Below are 21,833 nucleotides of genomic sequence, written 5' to 3'. Positions count from 1 at the left end.
GTTTAAATTATACCACTAAAATATTTTAATATTTAATTGTTCAGAAATATATATATTTATATATTCGAGAGTAGACAATGCATAGATGATACTAAATTGATCGCAAGAATTCTTTTTGGAAAACACAATATAACTAGTATAGTATACAAAGAACTTTTCAAAAATTTATGAAAATGTTTAAGCCCGCATCGCGGGCAAAACACCTAGTTCTTAATATACTAATTAATTTATTATATAAATAACTCTATCAGGGCAGAACATTAGACCATCAACATCCTTGGATCCTTAAAAGGGGTCTTTCGCAAAAAAAAAATATTTAAAATTATGGGATCCCAGCAAAAACTAAATAACCGGTAACAAAAACTACAAAATAAGGACCGATTTACGTTGGATCTTTGCACTGTTCGTGGGCTTCACCGACACGTGGCGGCCCGCGATTGGTTCGCTTTAAATTTTTTTTTTTTTCAGACGGAAAAAGAAGAAAAAAATTTCCTAAGAAACCTATCAGGGATAATCATGCCCTTAGGACTCTTGTCAAGGATGGTTTAATTATCAGGAAACTCTCCAAGATCCACTCACGTGCTCATGCAAGGACTTTGAACGAGGCCAAACGAAAGGGTCGTCACTCTGGTTCTGGTAATGAATGCAAAATCTATATTTTTGGTCGCATTTTTTTTTATAAGCTTGTGATAGATTTGAGATTTCCTTATTCAACGTTTATTGGGTTTTCAGGTAAGAGAAAGGGCACAAGAGAGGCGAGGCAACCGACCAAGTTTCTCTGGATGAATAGAATGAGGGTGTTGAGGCGTTTCCTTCTCAACTACCGTGAGAAAAACAAGATCGACAAGCACATGTACCATGAAATGTACATGAAAGTGAAGGGTGGGGTGTTTAAGAACAAGCGTGTGCTTATGGAGAGCATCCACAAGTACACGGTTGAGAAGGCGAGAGAGAAGACACTCTCTGACCAGTTTGAGACCAAGCGTGTTAAGAACAAGGCTAGCAGGGAGAGAAAGTTGGCGAGAAGGGAGAAACGTTTAGCTAGAGGAGCCGGAGGTGGAGAGATAGCTGTTGTGTCTTAAGTTTACTTCTTCAATAAGATATTGTTTTCTTTTACATGATTTTGTTGGAACCGTTTTCTCTCAAAGCACCATTAAACCTACCACCCTAAGTGGAGTGCTTAATTATTTTTTTTTTGTTTTTTCTCTAATTTTTTTTTAAAAAAACGAACCAATTGCGGACCACTACGTGTCAGTGGATCTGCGAAGCAGCTCAAGCATCGACGCCAGATCTGACGTCTTTGGCGTCGTTTCTTCTTCTTTTGTGGTGGAACCCATCCCTAAGCACTCCTCTTAGCTCATGCATTAATCCTGCTCTCATGCATTAATCCTGCTCTCATGGTTGGGATCTCACTAATTTACTATTAATAAGGGAAACCGGTCATTAAAATTTCCAAACTTACAGATTTTGGCTATTTAAAGCATATACTTAGGCTTAGACAACTTAAAACATCAAACTTTGACTTTTATTTTAATCTTAAACTTTGTTTGACAAAGCCACATTGTTAAACTCTCTAACAGAATTATAAACAGAGTTAATTAACTCCTCATTTAGATGGCCAAAGTATATTTCACCAATTTGTGTATGGATCTAGCAAATGAAAGACAAGTTGGATTAATAGTTGTCTCACTATTTTACTAGAAGTAAAAATAGGAGATAAAGTATCATGGGTTAAATGATTGGGGACAGTAATTTTGTACTGTAGTTCATCCCTGCCATATCAATGACAGTAACTTTGTACAACAAATCAATGGCAGTAACTAATTTGTACAGTGGTGCACAGAATTTAACCATGTGCTAAAATGATTCAAAATCACAACTACTTTCAAAATTATGTAGTTAGAAAAAGGCAGTTTAATTATCACTTGATTAAATTTTTGGATATAATTAATTATGCTTTACAAATGATTTTAATAAAACAAAATTAACAAAACAGATCTATGAAAATTATATTTTATAGAAAATTTGTAATTGTGTTGGCTAAAAGTGAGTAGCTTACTAATTCATAGAGATGATTTTTCTCTACAATATATCACTATTTAAAGATATGTTTCTTAAATAAAACTTGTCATCCTACTATATAAAAGGGACTAAATTCAAGGTTTTTGGGACTATCCACCTCAGCCAAAATATTATCATCCAAAAAAATTTAGAAATAGACATCATTTAGAAGATAATTAACTAACATATGACTTTTGATATTTCTAGAAATTTCAAATTTGTAACTGCTAATTTATTAATAGAATAATATATCTATATATATTGAATTATGTTCTATTTTTAATCGTTAGACTTCAAGGGTAAATAAATTATTAATTTATAATATATATAGTTTATAACTTTATATTGTAGTTATAAATAAAGAGAAAATAGCCGGGGAGAGTGAAGAAGCTCATGTAAAATTATGTAATTAAAATGGTAAAATGGTGAGTATGATGAGGTGAATCTAAAAAAATTTGTTGTACAAATTATGGTGCTTTCTTCGTCCACTAAAATGATTTAAAATAAAATATATATTCACATAAATAAGTCAATATTTGTTGTTTTTTTTGGTAAGATGTTAAGATTATCATTTTCTGAAAGGTTACACTGTTGTTTTTAAATAACTTATTACAGCAAGGAAACAAAAACAACCAACAACAACTCAAGGTAAAAAAAGCCTTAAGAAGATTTTATACAAGAAAGATAAAAAAGAAGTAGAGAAGAGGAGAGGAGAAAGAAGAACTTGCCGGGTAAGAGAGGAGACGGTCACACATCATTACACTCTTTCCACAGCAGGTAGATGGCTGGCTGAAAGTAGAGCTTGATGATTGGAGTAGCATGCACATCTGTGTTGACGCGAGGTTGATTGATCCAGGCTGCAACAAAGTGTAAATCAGCCGGAGTAGAAATCCAAACTTCAGCAGCAAAAGGCTCCCATATCAAGCGAGAGAAAGAGCACTCAAAGAAGAGATGATGGTGAGTCTCTATTTCCAGATTACAAAGGACGCACGTTCCTGAGACATTTAACCCCCAACGCTTCAAGCGATCCTTGGTTGGCAGTCTTCTCCGCAAAGCCAGCCATGATATAAACACATTACGTGGAATATATTCCTTGAACCAAATAGTCTTGTGCCAATATTTGTTGTTGATAGTGTTTATATTTTTTTCTGATATTAGTATCCATATTTTTTAGTAAACTGATCCAAAGAGATTAGTTTGTGGAGCTAACCAAACAAGGATTATAGTGTTTACTTTGGAAAAAGTAATAGGTTGAATGATAGATGGCGTACGTGCTTTTTCACATGGAAATCTGCACATATATTAAAATTGTAATATTTGAATCATAGAAAAAATATAGTGTGTATGACTGAAGTTGGTCCATTCCGAAACTAAAGATGGCTAAAATTCTTCTTTGTCAAAATGCATAGATATGAATCTTATATGAATATAGTTCTCTATTGCTTATAGCAGTGTAATAAACTCTGTGTGTAAAGGAGAAGAAATGTTATATAAGTGAAAACAAAATTATGATTTTTTTTCTTGTGCCTATAGGCTCTTCGCAATTTGAAGAAGAAAGAACATATTGTGTGAAAATCTTTGGTTCGATCAAATTTTATCCAGTTGTTTATAAAACTGTTGTTATCTGATTCATGTAATTTTTCAGTGTTGATTTAAAAGCCCAAAACACTCATCTATACTGACTTTTTGATATTTTTTTTCTGTGATTTGAATTTAAAAAGAGATAAAACTTTCGATGAGTTATGTAAACTCAGAACAAGTATTTAGCTTTAGAAAACATTTACATGTTTCAAACTTATAATATATACATATATAATGTTTAAAATTATGCATATAAAACATGTGTACAATGTGCCTGAAAATGTTTATCTTCTTTAATGTGTTAATCGTACTATATATAACATTATTTAAAATTTCAAAAAGTTTATGTCACATACAAAAAACCATCAATAAAAATATAATTCTCCATCTACAACAAGAAAAATAAAAAAATATAAACATATAAATTTAAATTAAGAAAAACAAGAAGTTAATGTAAAAGAAAAAACCCAACAAATAATATTATAAATAAAATAAATTTAAAAGACACAATCCGCGCGAAGCGCGGAAAAAATCTCTAGTCTCAAATAAAAGGAACTATATTATAAGCTTAGACTATATGTATAATAAGGTGTGTAATTTTTTTAAACACGGATCCGGTTTCGAATAACCATCGGCGCAAATTAAAGAAGGTCAAAGCAGACGTAGTTCATCATCTTCACTTTGCTTTCTTCTGAAACAAAAGAAACCAACACCGCGTCTCTCTCTCTCTCTCTCTCCCACTTTTGAATTTTCCCTCAGATTCATCATCTCTATCGATCCTCCCAACGATCCGGTCATCTGATCGGAAACTCCCTCAAGGCCAAAAAGGATCACACGCGATTTTTAGATCTTGAAAATTCGGAGATCGAGTTGGGGAAATTGCGATCAGGTGATGGCGTCTGAGCAGTTGATGTCTCCCGCCGGTGGCGGCGGCGGCGGAGGCGGAGGAGGAGGAGGAGGAAGATACTTTCAGATGCAGCCGGAGCAGATTCCTTCGATGGTCTCGTCGCTCTTCTCCTTCGCGCCGGCTCCTACGCAGGAGGCGAATCGCATCTTCGAAGAATTGCCTAAAGCTGTAATCGTCTCCGTGTCTCGCCCTGATGCCAGCGATATCAGCCCCGTGCTATTGTCTTACACCATTGAGTGCCAATACAAGCAGGCAAGTCCCTTTCAATTATGTTATTGCATAATTCGAATATTATGAGTATTAGATCGAAGTAGAAACTATATTCGTTTGGGGAGACCTTTTGTTTTCTTTGTATAATAATCACTATCACAACATTTAAAGAGATGCTCTTTTGAATCGTCAAGTCGATGTGATATGGCTGACATGTATCAAATGCATAACTGTAGTAGAAAGGGTGCTTCTTTCAGTGGAGACAGACTTGATTTTCTGACTTTAGCGTTTTTTTTTTGTTATGTAACAGTTCAAGTGGCAGCTTGTGAAGAAAGCATCTCAAGTATTTTATTTGCATTTTGCATTGAAGAAACGTGCTTTTATCGAAGAAATTCACGAGAAGCAAGAACAGGTTTGTGTTCAAACTTTTAACTATTAAAACTTGCTTTACTAGTTTGTCTGCTTGGCGTTGCACTGAGTTTTGATGTTGTTTTCCTTGGAATATAATATTGAAGGTTAAAGAATGGCTTCAAAATCTAGGAATAGGGGATCATGCACCCATTGTGCAAGATGAAGATGTTGATGAAGTTCAATTACATCAAGAGGAGAGTGCTAAAAATAGGTTAGACTTGCTGGCTCCATTTCTGGCTTTATAAGTTGCTGATCTACTAGTACAACTGATGTCATTATTTACTTACAAGTAGGCTCTTTTTTTTTGCAGAGATGTTCCTTCAAGTGCTGCTTTGCCAGTCATTCGCCCTCTGGGAAGACAGCAGTCCATATCAGTTAGAGGAAAGCATGCAATGCAAGAATATCTTAATCATTTTCTAGGGAATCTTGATATTGTCAATTCACGAGAGGTATATTTTTATATTCTATTTCTCTGGGTGGCTAAACCACTCTATCATAGTCTGTACTTAGTTTTGCCAAGGGTTTTTCTCTTTCTATTCTAGCTAGAAATGGCAAGTGAATGCTGAAGGTTTCTATGCGTTTCGAGCTATTATTCCCATATTAATTGAGCTTCGTTCCATCTCAGAGGATGCATGCATTGTTAAGTGCTAAATACGTAATATAGGTTTGCAGGTTTTTGGAGGTCTCGATGTTGTCATTTTCACCAGAGTATGGACCCAAACTGAAAGAAGATTATATCATGGTAAAACATCTACCGAAGATTTCAAAGAGTGATGATTCTGATAGATGCTGTGGATGCTGCTGGTTCTGTTGCTGCAATGATAACTGGCAGAAGGTATGCAAATTGTAATTTTCTTTTTCATATCGTTTAGTTTGTAGATTTGCTGTGGAAATTTGATTACCTTTGGATTTCCTATTGGATGGTTTGTCCCATTTCCCACTCTTGCTTTGTCTCTTAACGCATTGAATGCCATGAAAAATTGATATATCAGAAGAAAGTAGGTTTCACCGTTAGTAGCTCTTTTATAATGCCAAAATTTGTTACGACTCTCATTGGAGGACTGTTGAGAATTAAAATTTTCTGAATGTTTAATCACACTGGTAAGATATTAAGGTTGAAGTACATAACTGTTGTAAATCTTTATGTTCGCAATATATGTGCTATAAATTATTGTAATCGTCTCCTTTTACAGTTTATACTTTTTGCTTCCAATCAGACACTCATTGTTAATTTGAGATATAAGATCATACCTAAGGTTATTTTTTTTCTCCAGTACAGGTGTGGGGTGTACTAAAGCCAGGCTTTCTTGCATTGTTGGAAGATCCATTTGATCCAAAGCTATTGGATATAATTGTTTTTGATGTCCTACCAGTTTCTAATGGAAATGATGGTGCTGATGTATCACTAGCAGTAGAGCTGAAGGATCATAATCCTCTGCGGCATGCATTCAAGGTTAGCAGCTACTGTCCTACATATCTTTTAGAATTTATATTTTTGCTTAATTCATCTGATAAGCCTCCTTGGTATTCATTTTTTCGTCACCCTCTTGTGTAATAACCTGTAATGTTGTTGTTTTAATGCTTCTATATATAATTTTTTAACTGTCCAAGCTATCTTCGGTCGACTTCCTAAGTTTGTATCTTTTTGGCTGATCACTAACTTAGAGCTTTAGTTGCACCTTGGGAAACTGATAGCCAAGACGATTAGTAAATTGCTGTCAATTAAAGTGGGATCCTTGTTTCCGTAACCTTCCATATATTTTAATAATCATCAGTTTCTTGTCCCCTTTTAGCTTTTCTTCCCTGGTTTACATGTCAATAAAGGGGTGGAGAATTACTGTTTCATAACTTTGTTACAAATACCAGGTAACATCTGGAAACCGGAGTATAAGAATAAGGGCGAAGAGTAGTGCAAAAGTAAAAGATTGGGTGGCTTCTATTAACGATGCGGCTCTTAGACCCCCCGAGGGTTGGTGCCATCCTCATCGCTTTGGCTCATTTGCTCCGCCGAGGGGTTTAACAGATGACGGAAGTCAGGCCCAGTGGTTCGTGGATGGTGGAGCAGCTTTTGCAGCCATGGCTGCGGCCATTGAAAATGCTAAATCTGAGGTCTGCCACTTTTCATTGCAGGGCGTGGAGACGGACGATGAGTTGATTTTCTTATTCATCTGATCTGATTTGTCTTGTAGATTTTCATTTGTGGCTGGTGGGTGTGCCCAGAACTCTATCTTAGGCGCCCTTATGACTCTCATACATCTTCCAGACTTGATAACTTGTTGGAGAACAAAGCTAAGCAAGGAGTTCAGGTACGTACTACAGACATCTTATGTACTTAGTAGCTATTTCTTCTATATTGATACTTCTTTAGTGGGCTAAGGAGATCTTACTTGCCAGCTTAGGAGGGATGAACACATGTTAATTCTGTTCATTTTTAATCTTTGTTATTGAAGGCTATACTCTCTTGGGCATGCCTCGTAAGACCTATTGAGTGGCCTTGCAGTGAATATTTGATGTTGCTAAATTGATCATTGTTTCTGTTTATACTTGGTGACGAATTGAATTAGTAAATATAATTAGTGTTGGATGTGATCATTTCTTCCTGTCCTCTCAAAAATTAGCATTTGGTTAGTTTATTCAATGCTTGTTATACTCAGGATAATTCCTTGGTTAGAGTAAATGCTGACTTCGTTTTCTTGCACTTTTAGTCTGGAGGGGTAGATTTCTATTTTCCATAGTTTTATGAGTGTAAGAGTTTTATATACTTCTATTCAAGGAGGTTGCTTCTGTTCTTCCCAACAGTGTAGACATGTAAATTTCAGTGCACTGTTTCGATGCTCAATTTTCATTTGCTTATTACAATCTCTTTTCAGATATACATCCTTATATACAAGGAGGTTGCTCTTGCTTTAAAGATCAACAGTGTATATAGCAAACGCAGGCTTCTTAGCATTCATGAGAATGTGAGGGTACTTCGTTATCCTGACCACTTCTCTAGCGGTGTCTATCTCTGGTATGATATGGTGCACAGTTCTAATAAATTTCTTTCTTTTTTATTAGTTCTAATATTCCTAACCATAAAATAAACAGGAATAACTTTGATTTCTACTTCTGCATGTCTTTGCAGGTCCCACCATGAAAAACTCGTCATCGTCGATCATCAGGTTTGCTTCATTGGAGGGTTGGACTTGTGTTTTGGCCGGTACGACACGTTTGAACATAAAGTAGGAGATAACCCTTCTGTGACATGGCCTGGAAAGGACTATTACAACCCTAGGTAAGAATTTCCCTTTCACAACGAGTATTAACAGATTTTAGTATTGCGGACTAAGAGGCGAGTTGATTTTTAGATGTAAAACGGAGTCTCTTTTCAGTTTACCAAGTTTACTTTTTAAATAAGAACAAATTATCTGTCACCTTTCAGTAATTTTGACTGTGATGTTTGAAGGTAAACTGTTTGGTGCTTTCCACCAATCAGATATTGGATCTCCAATACAAACCAGGATTGCTACATTTCATCTTTCTGAATTGTACCCTCTGGTTACTGTTTGAACGCCATAAAATTTTCTGCAGAGAATCTGAACCAAACACTTGGGAGGATGCTCTGAAAGATGAGTTAGACCGAAGAAAATATCCACGGATGCCTTGGCATGATGTGCATTGTGCTTTATGGGGTCCACCTTGCCGTGATGTGGCTAGACATTTTGTTCAACGCTGGAACTATGCTAAGGTTTTTCCATTTGTCATGACCTTTCTTCTATCTGTTTGATTTTGGTGTCGTTATCGTAAAATAATCAATGATTGTTTCCTATGACTAAAAAAAAACTCTGATTGTTTCAGAGAAACAAAGCACCATACGAAGATTCAATTCCGCTTCTTATGCCTCAACATCACATGGTTATACCCCACTACATGGGAAGGCAAGAGGAGTCGGACATTGAATGCAAGAATGACGAAGACAGCATTAAAGGGATTCGAAGAGAGGATTCATTTTCTTCTGGATCATCTTTGCAGGACATTCCGTTACTTTTGCCTCAAGAGCCAGTTGATGAGGATGGTTCGAGTAGGGGGCATAAAGCAAATGGTACTAACAGTAGAAATGGCCCATTCTCTTTCCGGAAATCCAAAATAGAACCAGTTGTGGGAGATACTCCTATGAGGGGCTTTGTAGATGATCGTAATGGGCTACATCTTCCAGTGGCAAAGCGTGGTTCTAATTCAATTGATTCAGAGTGGTGGGAAACACAGGAACGTGGTTATCAGGTCGGGTCGCCAGATGAGAGTGGACAAGTCGGTCCGAGAACTTCATGCCGCTGTCAGGTGGGTGTTTTGGAAGTTTATATGTACCATTAACCTGTCGCATTCTCAATTTATATTGCACATATGCTATTCTCGAGGTTCCTCTTCCGTTTCCTTCTTGCCTCCCGTCAATATCACACTGATTGCACCTATTTTCAGATTATACGAAGTGTGAGCCAGTGGTCTGCTGGAACAAGCCAAGTTGAAGAGAGTATCCATTCTGCTTACCGTTCTCTCATTGATAAAGCTGAGCATTTTATCTACATTGAGGTATTTGTTATAAAAAAAATTCTTTATAGAATCACAATTTGACAGCATCATGTAGAGTTTTATTAAAACAACCTGCCATATTCGCATTATACAAGTAGTGGACATAGGTTCACAGGTGCTCCATTTTTCTGACTTCACATCTTGTGCTATCCAGAATCAGTTTTTCATATCAGGCCTTTCTGGAGATGACACGATAAAGAACCGTGTCTTAGAAGCGTTGTACAAGAGGATTTTGCGTGCCCATAACGAAAAGAAAAGTTTCAGAGTTGTTGTTGTTATACCTCTCCTCCCGGGGTTCCAGGTTAGTTTCCATTTAGAATGCTGCATCATTTTCAAAAGAAATTTCCTCTGATATGCATTTGTACCTATGTACCTTGCAGGGAGGTATTGATGACAGCGGCGCAGCATCTGTTAGAGCCATAATGCATTGGCAGTATCGAACCATGTACAGAGGACATAATTCAATATTGAACAATCTTTACAAAACCGTTGGCCCAAAGGCTAATGATTATATCTCCTTCTACGGCCTTAGGGCGTATGGTAAACTTTCCGAAGATGGACCTGTCGCCACTAGTCAGGTAACAAATTAATTATCTACGGGTTAGATTTGCAGAGTTGCCTTTCTAGAGGATGCATTGTTTCATGTGTTATGAACCGACTGCTGAAAATGTGAATAATATATCTTTCTCTCCGTGCAGGTGTATGTTCACAGTAAAATCATGATAATTGATGACCGTGCAGCACTGATTGGATCTGCCAATATCAATGACCGGAGTTTGCTTGGCTCAAGGGACTCTGAGGTCAGTATTTTCACACCTTTTCTTTATTAAAGAAAGTATTGGTGCCTCTACATGTTATAGCGGAGTTCATACTCAGTGAGGAATTGATTTAAGAATAGTACATGCTGAATTTTGTAATACCATATGTATGCTGAACATTAAGAAGCATAACATGCTTGTGTCCTTTTTATATCAGATTGGAGTACTAATCGAAGACAAAGAATTGGTAGATTCGCGCATGGCTGGAAAGCCATGGAAGGCTGGGAAATTTTCTTTAAGCCTTAGGCTCTCTCTTTGGTCAGAACACCTTGGACTTCGTAGTGGAGAGGTTTGCATCATATCCTTAAATCGTTTCTCTATGTGGGCTAATGTTTATACAGTATAACCAACGGAGTCATGAGCTTTCAGTATATAAACATATTTAATACTTCAAATGCCATGGAAACTACTCTTAGAAACTACTGTTGTACTTTCACCTAATGATTTAAACCTCCCCAGCCTGAAGTTTCAGTCAATGTTTGTGACTGAAGAGTGTCTTCAAGACTCTTAATGCTTCCCCTGGTTGTACTTACAATAATACGATCTTTGGCTTTTTGTTTCCAGATTGATCAGATAATTGATCCCGTTTCTGATTCAACCTACAAGGAGATATGGATGGCAACTGCAAAGGTTAGAAACATAGTTACATAATCAACGTTTTAATTTCAATGGCCACATATATAACCTGTGAGCTATTTAAATCCCAATGCAGACAAACACGATGATATATCAGGATGTCTTCTCTTGTGTACCCAATGATCTCATCCATTCAAGGTACAATTCTGGTTTATCTTTCACTTTTCCATCTTTGGACACTATCATATGATTCCTCCTGGGTATATACGCAGAATGGCGTTCAGACAAAGCATATCGTACTGGAAGGAGAAACTGGGACACACAACAATCGACTTGGGAATAGCACCAGAGAAGCTGGAGTCTTACCACAATGGAGACATCAAGAGAAGCGATCCAATGGACAGACTAAAGTCGATAAAGGGACATCTAGTCTCTTTCCCTTTAGATTTCATGTGCAAAGAAGATCTAAGACCTTTCTTCAATGAGAGTGAATACTATGCATCCGCTCAAGTCTTTCATTGAGATCATAACCTTATATATTGATCTCGAATCTATTCAGCGAGTGGTCTACACGGGAAAAAACTTCATTGCTATCTTTAACCAATTCATTTCATATGTTTATGGGAAAGATGTCTGTATAGGGAGGGATATGTGTGATGTTGGAAACAAGAGGGAACTCGGAAGAGAAGCCATTTTGCTATGTTTTGGTTGCTCTCTTCCGAGGTAAAGAAAGAACCAATTCATTTTCTATAAGTTAAATATTTAGTATATTATACTCGACTTCACATTTGTTACTCACATTATTTGTAGTTTATGTAAAAGAAAGAGTACTGAATAATCTAATGTCGGTTACGGGATCCACGAGCGGACATGTGACATGTTTGTGCCCTTTGTTGTTTGGCTCAGAATCAAACAACTCCATCTTTGCCACTGGCATCTCTTTGTAGTGACATAGTTTGTTCTGGCTGCTTATATCTGCTTGTGGGATACAAGTCGCAACTTACAAAATAAAAAGTATACCATGTGGAGGATTTGGTGATCAATTCTTTATCTTTACACAATAGGTATACAAGATAATCGTCGAAAGAGGTTACAAGAATTAGCTGAAATGATAGTAAATCATTAAATTGAACTTCTTTTTGAAAATATGATTATATTTATACGGGTTTGAATTCGGATGAAAACGTGGAAACTAGTAACAATCCAAGCAGAAATTATTAAACTACAGTATATGTAAATCAGTGGCCTGCTTTGTTAGTTTCTTCATCAAATTTGTCAGTTTGATTCACAGAGTCAGTATGAATACTGATTCTGTTTGTTTGATGACAAAAAAAAAAGTAATTTACTAAATTATATGTATTTCTTATTCCAATCAGAAATTACTAAACTATATGTAAAGTCAGGAGAATTTCAAGAGATGACAGATTTTTTTTGGGACTCATTTGTTTCTTTCAAAGAGTGCTTTGTTAGTTACTTCATCAAATTTATTTGCTTAATAATATTTAGTAAATGATATGTATATCAATTTTGTTTCATCCTCTCCCAAATAGTAATTCGATTTGGATTGCTAATCTGCTCCATTGTGACCATACATTTATCATAATTCTATGTAGCGCAAGATAATTTATATTATCTCTTTCCATATTTTTTGTGTAATAATTATTCAAACTTAATTTTAAATTTAAACTCGTAAGCACTGGTATCCCTATGGATTACCTAAGAAATCTAGCCAAGTGGACATGTATAAAATCTAACATATGCACTAGGGCGCATATATAGTTAGGCATAGATCATAGATTAACAAAGTTGATTATTAAATCGCAAGGGAAAGCAAAGGAAAAGGTCAATTAAAACTCCAAATAACATATTAACATGTGATTGTATTTTTTTTTTTTGAAACGCTAACATGTGATTGTATATACACACCTAATAACAAACTAATCCAGTCTCATGTCTTGATTGCATACATATACTGTATGTATATATTCCATTTGATTTGTGTATATATATGAGTATATGACGCAAACATCTTGCAACTTATACCACTTTGTGTTTATACATGTACTGTATATCGTAAATTCGTAACGATGTCGTGTCTATTTTATTTTTGGCATGTTATTACATAATTTGAATGATAGGAACGTATCGTCTGACTACGGTGTAATAAAATAATTTCTTTTCTTTTCTTAAAGATAAGAGTTGTTACGGATCAAAGGCACTGGCCATTAGCTTTTAGATTCGAGAGTCTCTCACAGCCTCAACTTTTATTAACAAGTGCTTATTGTTTAACAAACCCCCACATGATATCATTTTATATTTCCACCACATTCAATAATATACTGATTTCTTCCACATCCACATTTAATCAAGAGTTTTTACTAATTTAAAGCATATACATCTCTATCATAATGAGGTATAAGCGACTATAATCTATTCATTTGTCGGTCTTAAACTGTATTATATGTGGTGATAAAGTTTCATTGGTTTATTCACTGTGGTTGTTGCAACGCTTTTTTGTTGCATCCGAGTCATTTGACCCCAAAATTAACATATGTGACATGTCCATTTTCTTCAATTTGATGATTGCGTTGAAATGACATCTTCACGGCTCTCACGCCTCTCACGCCTAACACTTCCATAACAAATGCATTAGCCAATATGGCAATATATGCATGTATATATATTATAGATGTTGTATATAAACAATCTTTTAATCATACATATACCATTCTCTTAGTCTAAAATACACCTTTATAAATAAATAAAAAATACACCTTATACACCCTACATGTATTTTCGGCTGTAGTACAATAGCTCGTGTATGTAACTCGTTTACGAGTTCTATGTTCGTGTAATTATTATTTTTCTTCGTGTAATATATTGTTTCAGCCTTGCATATGTAAAATATATGTTGAATTATTTTAGACTATTTTCTTCAGATGTATTTTTTCATGGTTTATGTTGTTACGCTATTTCTATGTATATATACTGATATACATTTGAGTTCGAACGTGTTAATTCTTAATTTCATAAGTCCTTTTAATTATATAGGACATGATACGTTTTATCAATATTTTAACTTTGTTTTACCAATGGAATATACATATACGTTTCCTTAACCTAACCAAATAAAGCCATTTGTTATATTGTTATAGCCTTCAACTATATTAAATAAAAATGTCGTCAACTTTATGCTTAGCATATACGTTTCCTCGTCGACATGTATTTATACGTGTATATGTATAATATAATAAGGATTAGAATAGTCGAAGGAGAGAAAGACAAAGATGATGAGTCACAGAGACGATTCACCAGCGTATAAGTAGTTAATCCAGAAAAAGTAAAAGTATTCAATAGAGAAACTACGGCCAAGAATATTCACCGGAAATTTGGTAATTTACTAACAAAACGTTTGTTCTTCTGCATCTTGAGAAGCTGCAACAATCATGTTTTTATATATACCTAAGTTAATATATATCATTGCTTGTAGGATCGTTAGAGCACTAGAGAATGGTGCTTTTGCCTGCATTTTTGGACGGTTTGGCAAGAAGTGTATCGATGAAGAAAGGAAAATATTTATCTGAAAATGAAGATGGAGGTAAAGAGATCGCAAAATCGATGATGAAAAATTCCAAGAAGAACTCGACTTTGCTAGGTTCCTCGGGCTTTGTTAGCTCCGAAACTTCCAAGAGATTTACCTCTATATGTACTAATAGAGGTGAGAAAGGAATCAACCAAGATCGTGCCATTGTTTGGGAGGTACACTTTACATAAATATACTATATGTTAGGTAACTTCTCCTTCCATGTAACCGATGATTATATAGTTATGATGTCTATAACTTAGTAGCTAAAGTATATATGATAGTTGAGAAATTACAACGTCATATGTTTTATGAATTTGTCTATGCATGATATATAGGGTTTTGGATGCCAAGAAGACATAACATTTTGTGGGATGTTCGATGGACATGGACCATGGGGACATAAGATAACCAAAAGAGTAAAAAAGTTATTTCCAGCTTCACTGCTTTGCCAGTGGCAACAAACTCTTGCATCCTTATCATCTTCACCGGAATGTTCCTCTCCGTTTGATCTTTGGAAGCAAGCTTGCATGAAAACATTCTCTATCATCGATCTTGATCTCAAGATCCATCCATCCATTGATTCTTACTGCAGCGGCTGCACCGCTCTCACCGCCATCTTGCAGGTACATATCTTGTAACCATACAATTATCATTCTTAACCAAATGATATAATAAGTTCACATAGAAAAAATGCTAACTGTTGAAATATGATTTTTTCCATTTGAAGGGTGATCATCTTGTTGTAGCAAATGCTGGTGACTCAAGAGCAGTAATAGCAACAACTTCTGATGATGGAGTCGGTTTAGTGCCGGTTCAGCTATCAGTTGACTTTAAACCGAACATTCCAGGTACTACCTCTAACCTCTAAAAGCTTTTTCACAATTAGTTATATTCAGATGGAGAGATAATACAAGATCTGAATTAAAAATTGGTACGTATTACTACCCGGTTAAACAGAGGAAGCAGAACGGATAAAACAATCGGATGGACGGTTGTTTTGCCTAGATGATGAACCGGGAGTGTACCGGGTAGGCATGCCAAATGGCAGATCGCTTGGTTTAGCTGTCTCAAGAGCGTTTGGAGATTACTGCCTTAAAGACTTCGGTTTAGTCTCTGAACCGGAGGTGACATACAGAAAGATAACCAGCAAGGACCAGTTTCTCATCTTGGCAACCGATGGGGTAATATATATATCAGTATAATCAGTTTTGAATCAAAAGCAAGATAAAAACACATAAATATATAATCATGTGTGTGTGTGTATGTAGATGTGGGATGTGATGAAAAATGATGAAGCAGTGGAGATAGTAAGAGGAGTGAAAGACAGAAAAAAGAGCGCAGAGAGATTGGTAAAGAAAGCTATGATGCTTTGGCGTAAGAAGAGAAGCAGCATCGCCATGGATGATATCTCTGCTCTCTGTCTCTTCTTTCACCCTTGTTAATTTAATTCTTCTTTAACCTCTAATAAGTAATAACACAAACATATCAATGTTTTCAGCTTTGACAACAAACTTGTGATATTAATTAAAACATATGCAACTAAAGATCGAGTATAAGTTACATCGTAAAGGTGGGGGGTTTGAAGCTGCATTAAAGTAATAAACCATAGAAGGAAGAGAAAACAAAACTTTGACATAATCCCAGATTCTCTAAAACCTAGTAGAAACACAAACCGCCAAGTGATTCAGCAGTACTGGCTGTGCATCATTCGGGCTTCTTGGTTCCTGTGATCTTTAGAGCACCTTCGTCCACCAACACTTGCAGCTCTTCCTTAGCCATCTCACGCACTTGAACATCTTGAGTCTCTACGAAAGCAGATAATATCCTTGAACTGCAGAAAAAAGAGGAGATTGAACACAGATTCAGGTTTCAAGGACTTGCTTGTTTGCAAATAAAATGGATAAATGAGAGAAGTGATTCGAGGCTAACCAGTGTCCTTGAGCCCATGAACGACATTTTCCAGACAAGGCCTTCTTAAAAAGAATGGAAGCAAAAGTAGGGCTGTCCAAGACCAGCCTTCTAATTGTTCGGCTGGAGTGAAAGTCTTCCAGGATGTGCTGTGAACTCTTTTCTGATTCTTCGGGTTTCGGCTCTGCTGCTACAGAGGCAATGGCTTGGTACAGCTCACGCAGATTCTCGCTCAGAGTTGGCAAAAGAATACCATCACAGCCTCCCACGGCCACCTGATATGTAATAAAACATAACAATACAGAATGAGACAACTGTAAACTAGCATCTGTTGTGAAGAGAGGAGATCAGAGCATACAAGTATATACTCTATCGTTCTTATAACAGGACTAAAACCATTACAGCAAAAAAAAAAAGATGATAGAAGCCAAAACTCAATACCTCATACATGACTTCTTTGGCAAAGTTAGACTTCAGGAATTCCTCAGCGTTCTCCACACAGACATCAATAAGCCGCTGTTCAGCAAATTTAAGAATGTCTCATGAGTGGTAAGAAAACTACAACAAACAAAATCTACAAAACAAGTCACACTCAAAGATACCTCAGCAAGGCCACTCTTGACTAGCAACTCCTGCCTTCTCAAAAGGGGATCTTTTTTACTGCCTGCAACTGTGACATTTTCTTCAAGACCGCTCTGTTCAGTTACAGTATCTTCTTCCTCGTCTTTCTCCTCCTCAGCAGATTCTTTGCCATCTGAGTCCTTTGTCTCAGACTTATCCTGAAATTGAATGGTAATTGGTAAATACAGACAAGTTTTACATCCAGCTTAGTTAGGTAGATAGTTGGGGTTAATTCCTATACCATTAAGCACAGTGATGGAACAGACAGTTCAAGAGAGGCCAAATCATCACGACTGAAATAACGTGAGGAATTTGGATGAAGTAACTGCAATAGTGGTCTCCTACCATTCTGCATAAAAAATTTAAAGCCATACGTTAATACTGGAAGAACTCAACGTATTAGCCATTGATACCCTAAAGAAAGCAAAGAGGAAAAGTCTAGTCCAAATCATATATAGCCAACAAAAGGTTAGATGTCATCAAGCTGAAGAAATGTACATTAAAATTTAAATGTTATCTTGGCATGCTTTTCAAAATCAATGTACACAAACCTTTCCCATAACAAGATCCTTTAAGTTGGCCTCCAGCTCACGAACAATAATCTGCACAAGGTTGAACAAGATTAAAAAAAAAACAGAACATGCACATAAATTCAGAAATCTTTTGGCGGAAACTACCTTGGTTACTAGCTTTGTGTCATCAACTATGGAGAAAATACATGCAAGCACCTGAGAACACATATAATAGACAAGGGATTATCTGAAAGAAACGATTATAAAGCAAACAACAAAACACTAAGAGAAAATATAGTTAAGAGGTATTCTTACCATACTTCCATACTGATCAGAAGCAATACTTCCAACATGGCTGTCTTTCTCTGTTTTCATTGCTTTGATAAGCTTCTTTCTCTCCTGCAAAGAATATGATTTGGAAGTTCAATTGAAGGTACATTTTTTTGATATTTAGAATAATATCATGAATTGCAGAAGCAACCATCCGAACAGATAAAGTAAGAGGAGGAGAAGTCCACCTTAGCACTTCCATGTTTGACACAAAGCATAGCAAGCCTAGAACCATCACGGGTGTGAACCATACGTATAAGAAGCGGACCTGACAGTTGCTGAATCACAAATGCAGCAGAAGTCTGCACACACAAACAAAAAAACATTTAGTAAAAGTTACCAAGCAATTTTGAACTCCGAAACGTTCAAATAATTTTATTTTATTTTAGAAAATACCTTATCAGCTACTGTCATGTACTCAATCAGCAATTTGTGTGTGATGTTGTGGTCGACAATTCCCTTCTCAAGAATTGGTTGAACAATGGCAGTCATGTGGCGGATAACAGACCCTTTCTGTAGTCCTAGCTTAGCGATAATGTCCACCACCCTGAACCCCATTGAGTAACGTGATCAGTTCGTGTCAGTAAAGAGTGAAATAGAATAAGAGACAAGCCATAGAACATCTAAAATTTACCTTTTCTCGGAAGTTGAGTTCAAGTCTTTGAATAACTGAAGCTCTGTAGAGTACAACTCTCCAAGGAGTTCTTGTTTCTGTGCTGCATTCCCCAGATGGTATGCATGATCCACAACTTGGAAAGAAAAAAACAAAGATAAAGTGAGCTTCCAAAAGTAAGAACATGTCGTAAATTTTTGAAACATTAGAACTCTACATACCAACAGATCCGACCATGTGACGGAGGAGAGAGGCCACGTGTCCGCGGAGGCTGGATATACAGGCTGAAAGCTGCTGCTTAGATGCTGCACACAAAAAATCACTTAAATGTACAAAGAATGCAAGAATACAGTTGGGCTTGAAGTTTAGTTCTCACCTCCATCCAGCATCTTCTGCAACACATGAACAGCATATGTATTAGAAGCCAGGCTAAGAAAGTGCGGATGAAGCTCTTTGAAAACAACTTCCTTCTCATCTTGCGAGCAATACTTCAAACAAGTCTGAAGTAACAAAAAAAAAACACAACTTGTAAGAGATAGATCATTAGGGATAACCAAAGATAGAAAGAAAATAAAACACAGACCTGGAGAACACGGGAAGAGACATGAGAACCTGCAATCTCGTGCATTTTCCCCTTCATCTTTTGTATAGCTTCAGATATCAGCCTAATAAGATCAAACACAAGTATAAGATAAAGAGCCTTTTAGAGCAAAAAAACAAAAAAAAGATTAAACATTGGGTACTACTAACTTTAAACGGTCCTCCTTGCCAATATCACGGCGCCTCATCTTCTCCCATAGAGTAGCAAGCTCCTGATATATTAAAGTACGAAGAGTGATTAGTTCTATTCCCATTGTTGATGAATCCATTAAGCTAAAGAAAGGAACATACTTGCTCGAGAGTGTAGTGAGGCTTCCTCCTCTTCTTCCTTGCTTCTGTCAGCTCCTGCAACCCCCAAACACATCAACGTATGACAATAGATTCCAAATTCAAATGTTTTTAAAGCTTTGACAAAAGAAAAAGATAAGATTTTTAAGAACCTTAGCTTGTACACGACGCTCCTTCTTGGAGAGGGTAACAACACTCTTGTCGTTGTTTCCAAAAGACTTTGGTTTACCATGTTCTTGTCCTCCAGGCTTTTGGTTCTGAATCGTATTGTTAGACGGAGCTAGCTTCGGCTTCTTCGATTTGAGAGCATCGGGTTTCTCAGAGCTTTCGTTATCTTTCCTCTTGGTCGGTTTCAATCCCTTGGAAGACATTGTTGACCAAAGTGAACAAGTCTAGAGAGATAGAGAGACAGAGGGAGAGAGGTGGGAGGGAGGTTTAAGCACCACTTCTAGGGTTTTAGTGACGGCGATACAAGAGCTTTTTTTAAGGCTCCAAATCCTTTAAAATTACTGTTTTGCCATTAGCACGGATGGCCCGGCCTGGTCCGGTTTGTTTTGGTTTTCTTAAAATTTCGGTTGACTCATGGTTTTCTTTATTTTTTATTTATTTTTTTTTTTTTTTTGTCACAAAGTTTTATTTCACAAAGTTTTTTTTCTTTATTTCTTTATTTACAGGCAGATAATTATAAAACATAGGGGGTCATTGACTCGTTGTTTATTGAGAGAAACCAGTTGATAGTTGATATACCATTGTTGGCCCTCAGGACTCATGGTCACTGTTTTGCATGCGTTAGCCAACTAAGTTACTAAAGATTCTGCTTGAAAATGGCTGATGATTTATATACTTCAAAGTTCAAAGCGGATGGAAGCACATGATCTTATAACCTGTATTGAAGAATGAGTGTTGAAGACTAGCACTAACTTTATCCATGGTTATATACATAAATTAAGAATGTGTGCTTTTCTTATTTTTGATAAAAAGATTATGTGTTTTTCTTCTACTGATACATATCCCAAAATAAACGCATACGTGCAAACTAAAAACATATCTAACAAAATTTATTAATTTGTGTTATTTCCATTCGTTTGAGATTTAACCTTCTAGTATTTTCGAATGATATTTTGGAAGTTTACAAAAATGAATATATTATGGGGCTTTTTAACAATACAAAACATTTTAATAAAAACATTTTACTATAAAAACATTTTTGTTCAACCCAAAAACATTCTTAAATGTAAATTTGTTTAGTAATATTGTATTTAGTGAAATGGAATAGAAATATGGTTTTACAGTAAGAAATAAGTGTTATACTTTGTTGATGTATCATGTTATGAATTAAGTAGTAATATTTATTGATTAAAACCCATGTTCAGAATCGCGCTAGACGGACAGACACTATGGGCCTAGCGAGTTAACAGAAAATCAGAGATTAATCATGGATTTATTTTTAACATTTTCTTTATTTTCAAATATATATATGTACATTAGTTTGTTTGGAGGAAGGGCAGTGATATTATAATGTAGCATAGTGGTAGATGCATGGTTGACTTTGAGTATTGGCTTCAATTCTCTAAAGCGATAGTTTTGATTGATTATTTTAAAATTTTAATGAGAGACAAATTTAAACATCCTACATTGAGCATGTTGAAGTTTATCAAGAATACACTCCTTATAAATAAGACATGATGCTTTCTTAAGAAAACGCAAATGGGCTATAATATAGTCGGGTCCGTCTTTAAGTTGGGCTTTAGTCAAATTTATTTAACAATAAATCGGTTATTAATCCGATTAGATGGCAATCAGTTGGCATTAAATGGTTTATTGACCGTTGATCGATTTTAATTACCGAGTTGGTCAAAACGCCATGATTGGACTCTGAGGAGCGTTTTTGCGGCTGCATAATCGACTGTTCAGCCTCGTTTTTGAACATCGATTAAAACTAAACAATTATAAGTGATTACATACCATATAATATATTACCAAAATTGGCAATGGTCAAAAAGTTAAACACCTTGAACCAGTAAAACAAAGACTATACCATTTAAATATACAATGTGTTGTAGTATCAAATATAGTATAATTAAGTTTCATAATTGAAAAGTGGACAACTCCGGCGATAGTGCAACAAACACCTCCGCAAATAGTATGTTCTCTTACACATTATGATTTACATGGCTCATAACAACTACAATATGATAACGTTTGTAATATCTTATATATTAAAACAGAAGTCACAATATTTTTT

General features: G+C 35.9%; 4 protein-coding genes across 6 annotated transcripts; 3 read left to right on the top strand and 1 right to left on the bottom strand.

Annotated features, from left to right (window-relative positions):
- The first annotated feature begins 324 nt into the window (after positions 1–324).
- On the top strand, positions 325–1,082 carry LOC103869822 (60S ribosomal protein L19-2). Its single transcript, XM_033292709.1, has 3 exons — positions 325–353; positions 557–636; positions 733–1,082. Exons 1-3 carry the CDS (start codon positions 325–327, stop codon positions 1,080–1,082), a joined length of 459 nt encoding a protein of 152 aa, XP_033148600.1.
- Positions 1,083–4,104: 3,022 nt separating this feature from the next.
- LOC103869734 (phospholipase D zeta 1) lies at positions 4,105–11,917 on the top strand. Of its 2 annotated transcripts, XM_009147811.3 has the most exons (20): positions 4,105–4,801; positions 5,070–5,171; positions 5,275–5,381; positions 5,481–5,619; positions 5,835–6,005; positions 6,450–6,623; positions 7,037–7,279; positions 7,360–7,476; positions 8,041–8,180; positions 8,295–8,444; positions 8,741–8,897; positions 9,008–9,487; positions 9,626–9,736; positions 9,891–10,037; positions 10,117–10,314; positions 10,435–10,536; positions 10,712–10,843; positions 11,119–11,184; positions 11,267–11,328; positions 11,403–11,917. In XM_009147811.3, exons 1-20 carry the CDS (start codon positions 4,535–4,537, stop codon positions 11,650–11,652), a joined length of 3,315 nt encoding a protein of 1,104 aa, XP_009146059.1. In that variant the 5' UTR covers positions 4,105–4,534; the 3' UTR covers positions 11,653–11,917. The 2 variants fall into 2 exon arrangements, with proteins under 2 accessions (XP_009146059.1, XP_009146061.1); XM_009147813.3 differs by lacking the exons at positions 4,105–4,801; positions 5,070–5,171 and having other exon boundaries at positions 5,309–5,381; positions 5,843–6,005.
- Positions 11,918–12,215: 298 nt separating this feature from the next.
- Positions 12,216–16,227, top strand: LOC103869732 (probable protein phosphatase 2C 41). Of its 2 annotated transcripts, XM_009147809.3 has the most exons (6): positions 12,216–14,522; positions 14,621–14,889; positions 15,052–15,339; positions 15,444–15,564; positions 15,674–15,897; positions 15,985–16,227. In XM_009147809.3, the coding sequence occupies exons 2-6, from the start codon at positions 14,641–14,643 to the stop codon at positions 16,156–16,158; spliced, it is 1,056 nt and encodes a 351-aa protein (XP_009146057.1). In that variant the 5' UTR covers positions 12,216–14,522; positions 14,621–14,640; the 3' UTR covers positions 16,159–16,227. The 2 variants fall into 2 exon arrangements, with proteins under 2 accessions (XP_009146057.1, XP_018514817.1); XM_018659301.2 differs by lacking the exon at positions 12,216–14,522 and having other exon boundaries at positions 14,647–14,920.
- Positions 16,216–20,199, bottom strand: LOC103869733 (pumilio homolog 24). Its single transcript, XM_009147810.2, has 17 exons — positions 19,741–20,199; positions 19,592–19,645; positions 19,451–19,512; positions 19,284–19,365; positions 19,077–19,200; positions 18,922–19,005; positions 18,722–18,836; positions 18,484–18,634; positions 18,276–18,389; positions 18,073–18,156; positions 17,923–17,973; positions 17,797–17,847; positions 17,487–17,594; positions 17,227–17,403; positions 17,066–17,140; positions 16,646–16,899; positions 16,216–16,547 (listed from the first exon to the last, which is right to left on the bottom strand). Exons 1-17 carry the CDS (start codon positions 19,957–19,959, stop codon positions 16,421–16,423), a joined length of 1,932 nt encoding a protein of 643 aa, XP_009146058.1. The 5' UTR covers positions 19,960–20,199; the 3' UTR covers positions 16,216–16,420.
- Between the last annotated feature and the right edge of the window lie 1,634 nt (positions 20,200–21,833).

This window comes from Brassica rapa, chromosome A05, assembly GCF_000309985.2.
Source record: "Brassica rapa cultivar Chiifu-401-42 chromosome A05, CAAS_Brap_v3.01, whole genome shotgun sequence".
Lineage (NCBI taxonomy): Eukaryota > Viridiplantae > Streptophyta > Magnoliopsida > Brassicales > Brassicaceae > Brassica > Brassica rapa.
The sequence above is the reverse complement of the archived record's forward strand: the minus strand, read 5'-3'. Positions and strand labels throughout refer to the sequence as shown.

Coding starts and splice junctions, on each gene's coding strand:
- LOC103869822 (XM_033292709.1), top strand. CDS start 325: ATGGGATCCCAGCAAAAACTAAATAACCG. Junction 354..556: donor CAGCAAAAACTAAATAACCG/GTAACAAAAACT, acceptor TTTAATTATCAG/GAAACTCTCCAAGATCCACT. Junction 637..732: donor GGGTCGTCACTCTGGTTCTG/GTAATGAATGCA, acceptor TTGGGTTTTCAG/GTAAGAGAAAGGGCACAAGA.
- LOC103869734 (XM_009147811.3), top strand. CDS start 4,535: ATGGCGTCTGAGCAGTTGATGTCTCCCGCCGGTGGCGGCGGCGGCGGA. Junction 5,172..5,274: donor TTCACGAGAAGCAAGAACAG/GTTTGTGTTCAA, acceptor ATAATATTGAAG/GTTAAAGAATGGCTTCAAAA. Junction 10,537..10,711: donor TTGGCTCAAGGGACTCTGAG/GTCAGTATTTTC, acceptor TTTTTATATCAG/ATTGGAGTACTAATCGAAGA.
- LOC103869732 (XM_009147809.3), top strand. CDS start 14,641: ATGGTGCTTTTGCCTGCATTTTTGGACGGTTTGGCAAGAAGTGTATCG. Junction 15,340..15,443: donor CTCTCACCGCCATCTTGCAG/GTACATATCTTG, acceptor TTCCATTTGAAG/GGTGATCATCTTGTTGTAGC. Junction 15,898..15,984: donor TCATCTTGGCAACCGATGGG/GTAATATATATA, acceptor GTGTGTATGTAG/ATGTGGGATGTGATGAAAAA.
- LOC103869733 (XM_009147810.2), bottom strand. CDS start 19,959: ATGTCTTCCAAGGGATTGAAACCGACCAAGAGGAAAGATAACGAAAGC. Junction 19,201..19,283: donor TCTCTTCCCGTGTTCTCCAG/GTCTGTGTTTTA, acceptor TTGTTACTTCAG/ACTTGTTTGAAGTATTGCTC. Junction 17,848..17,922: donor ACACAAAGCTAGTAACCAAG/GTAGTTTCCGCC, acceptor AACCTTGTGCAG/ATTATTGTTCGTGAGCTGGA.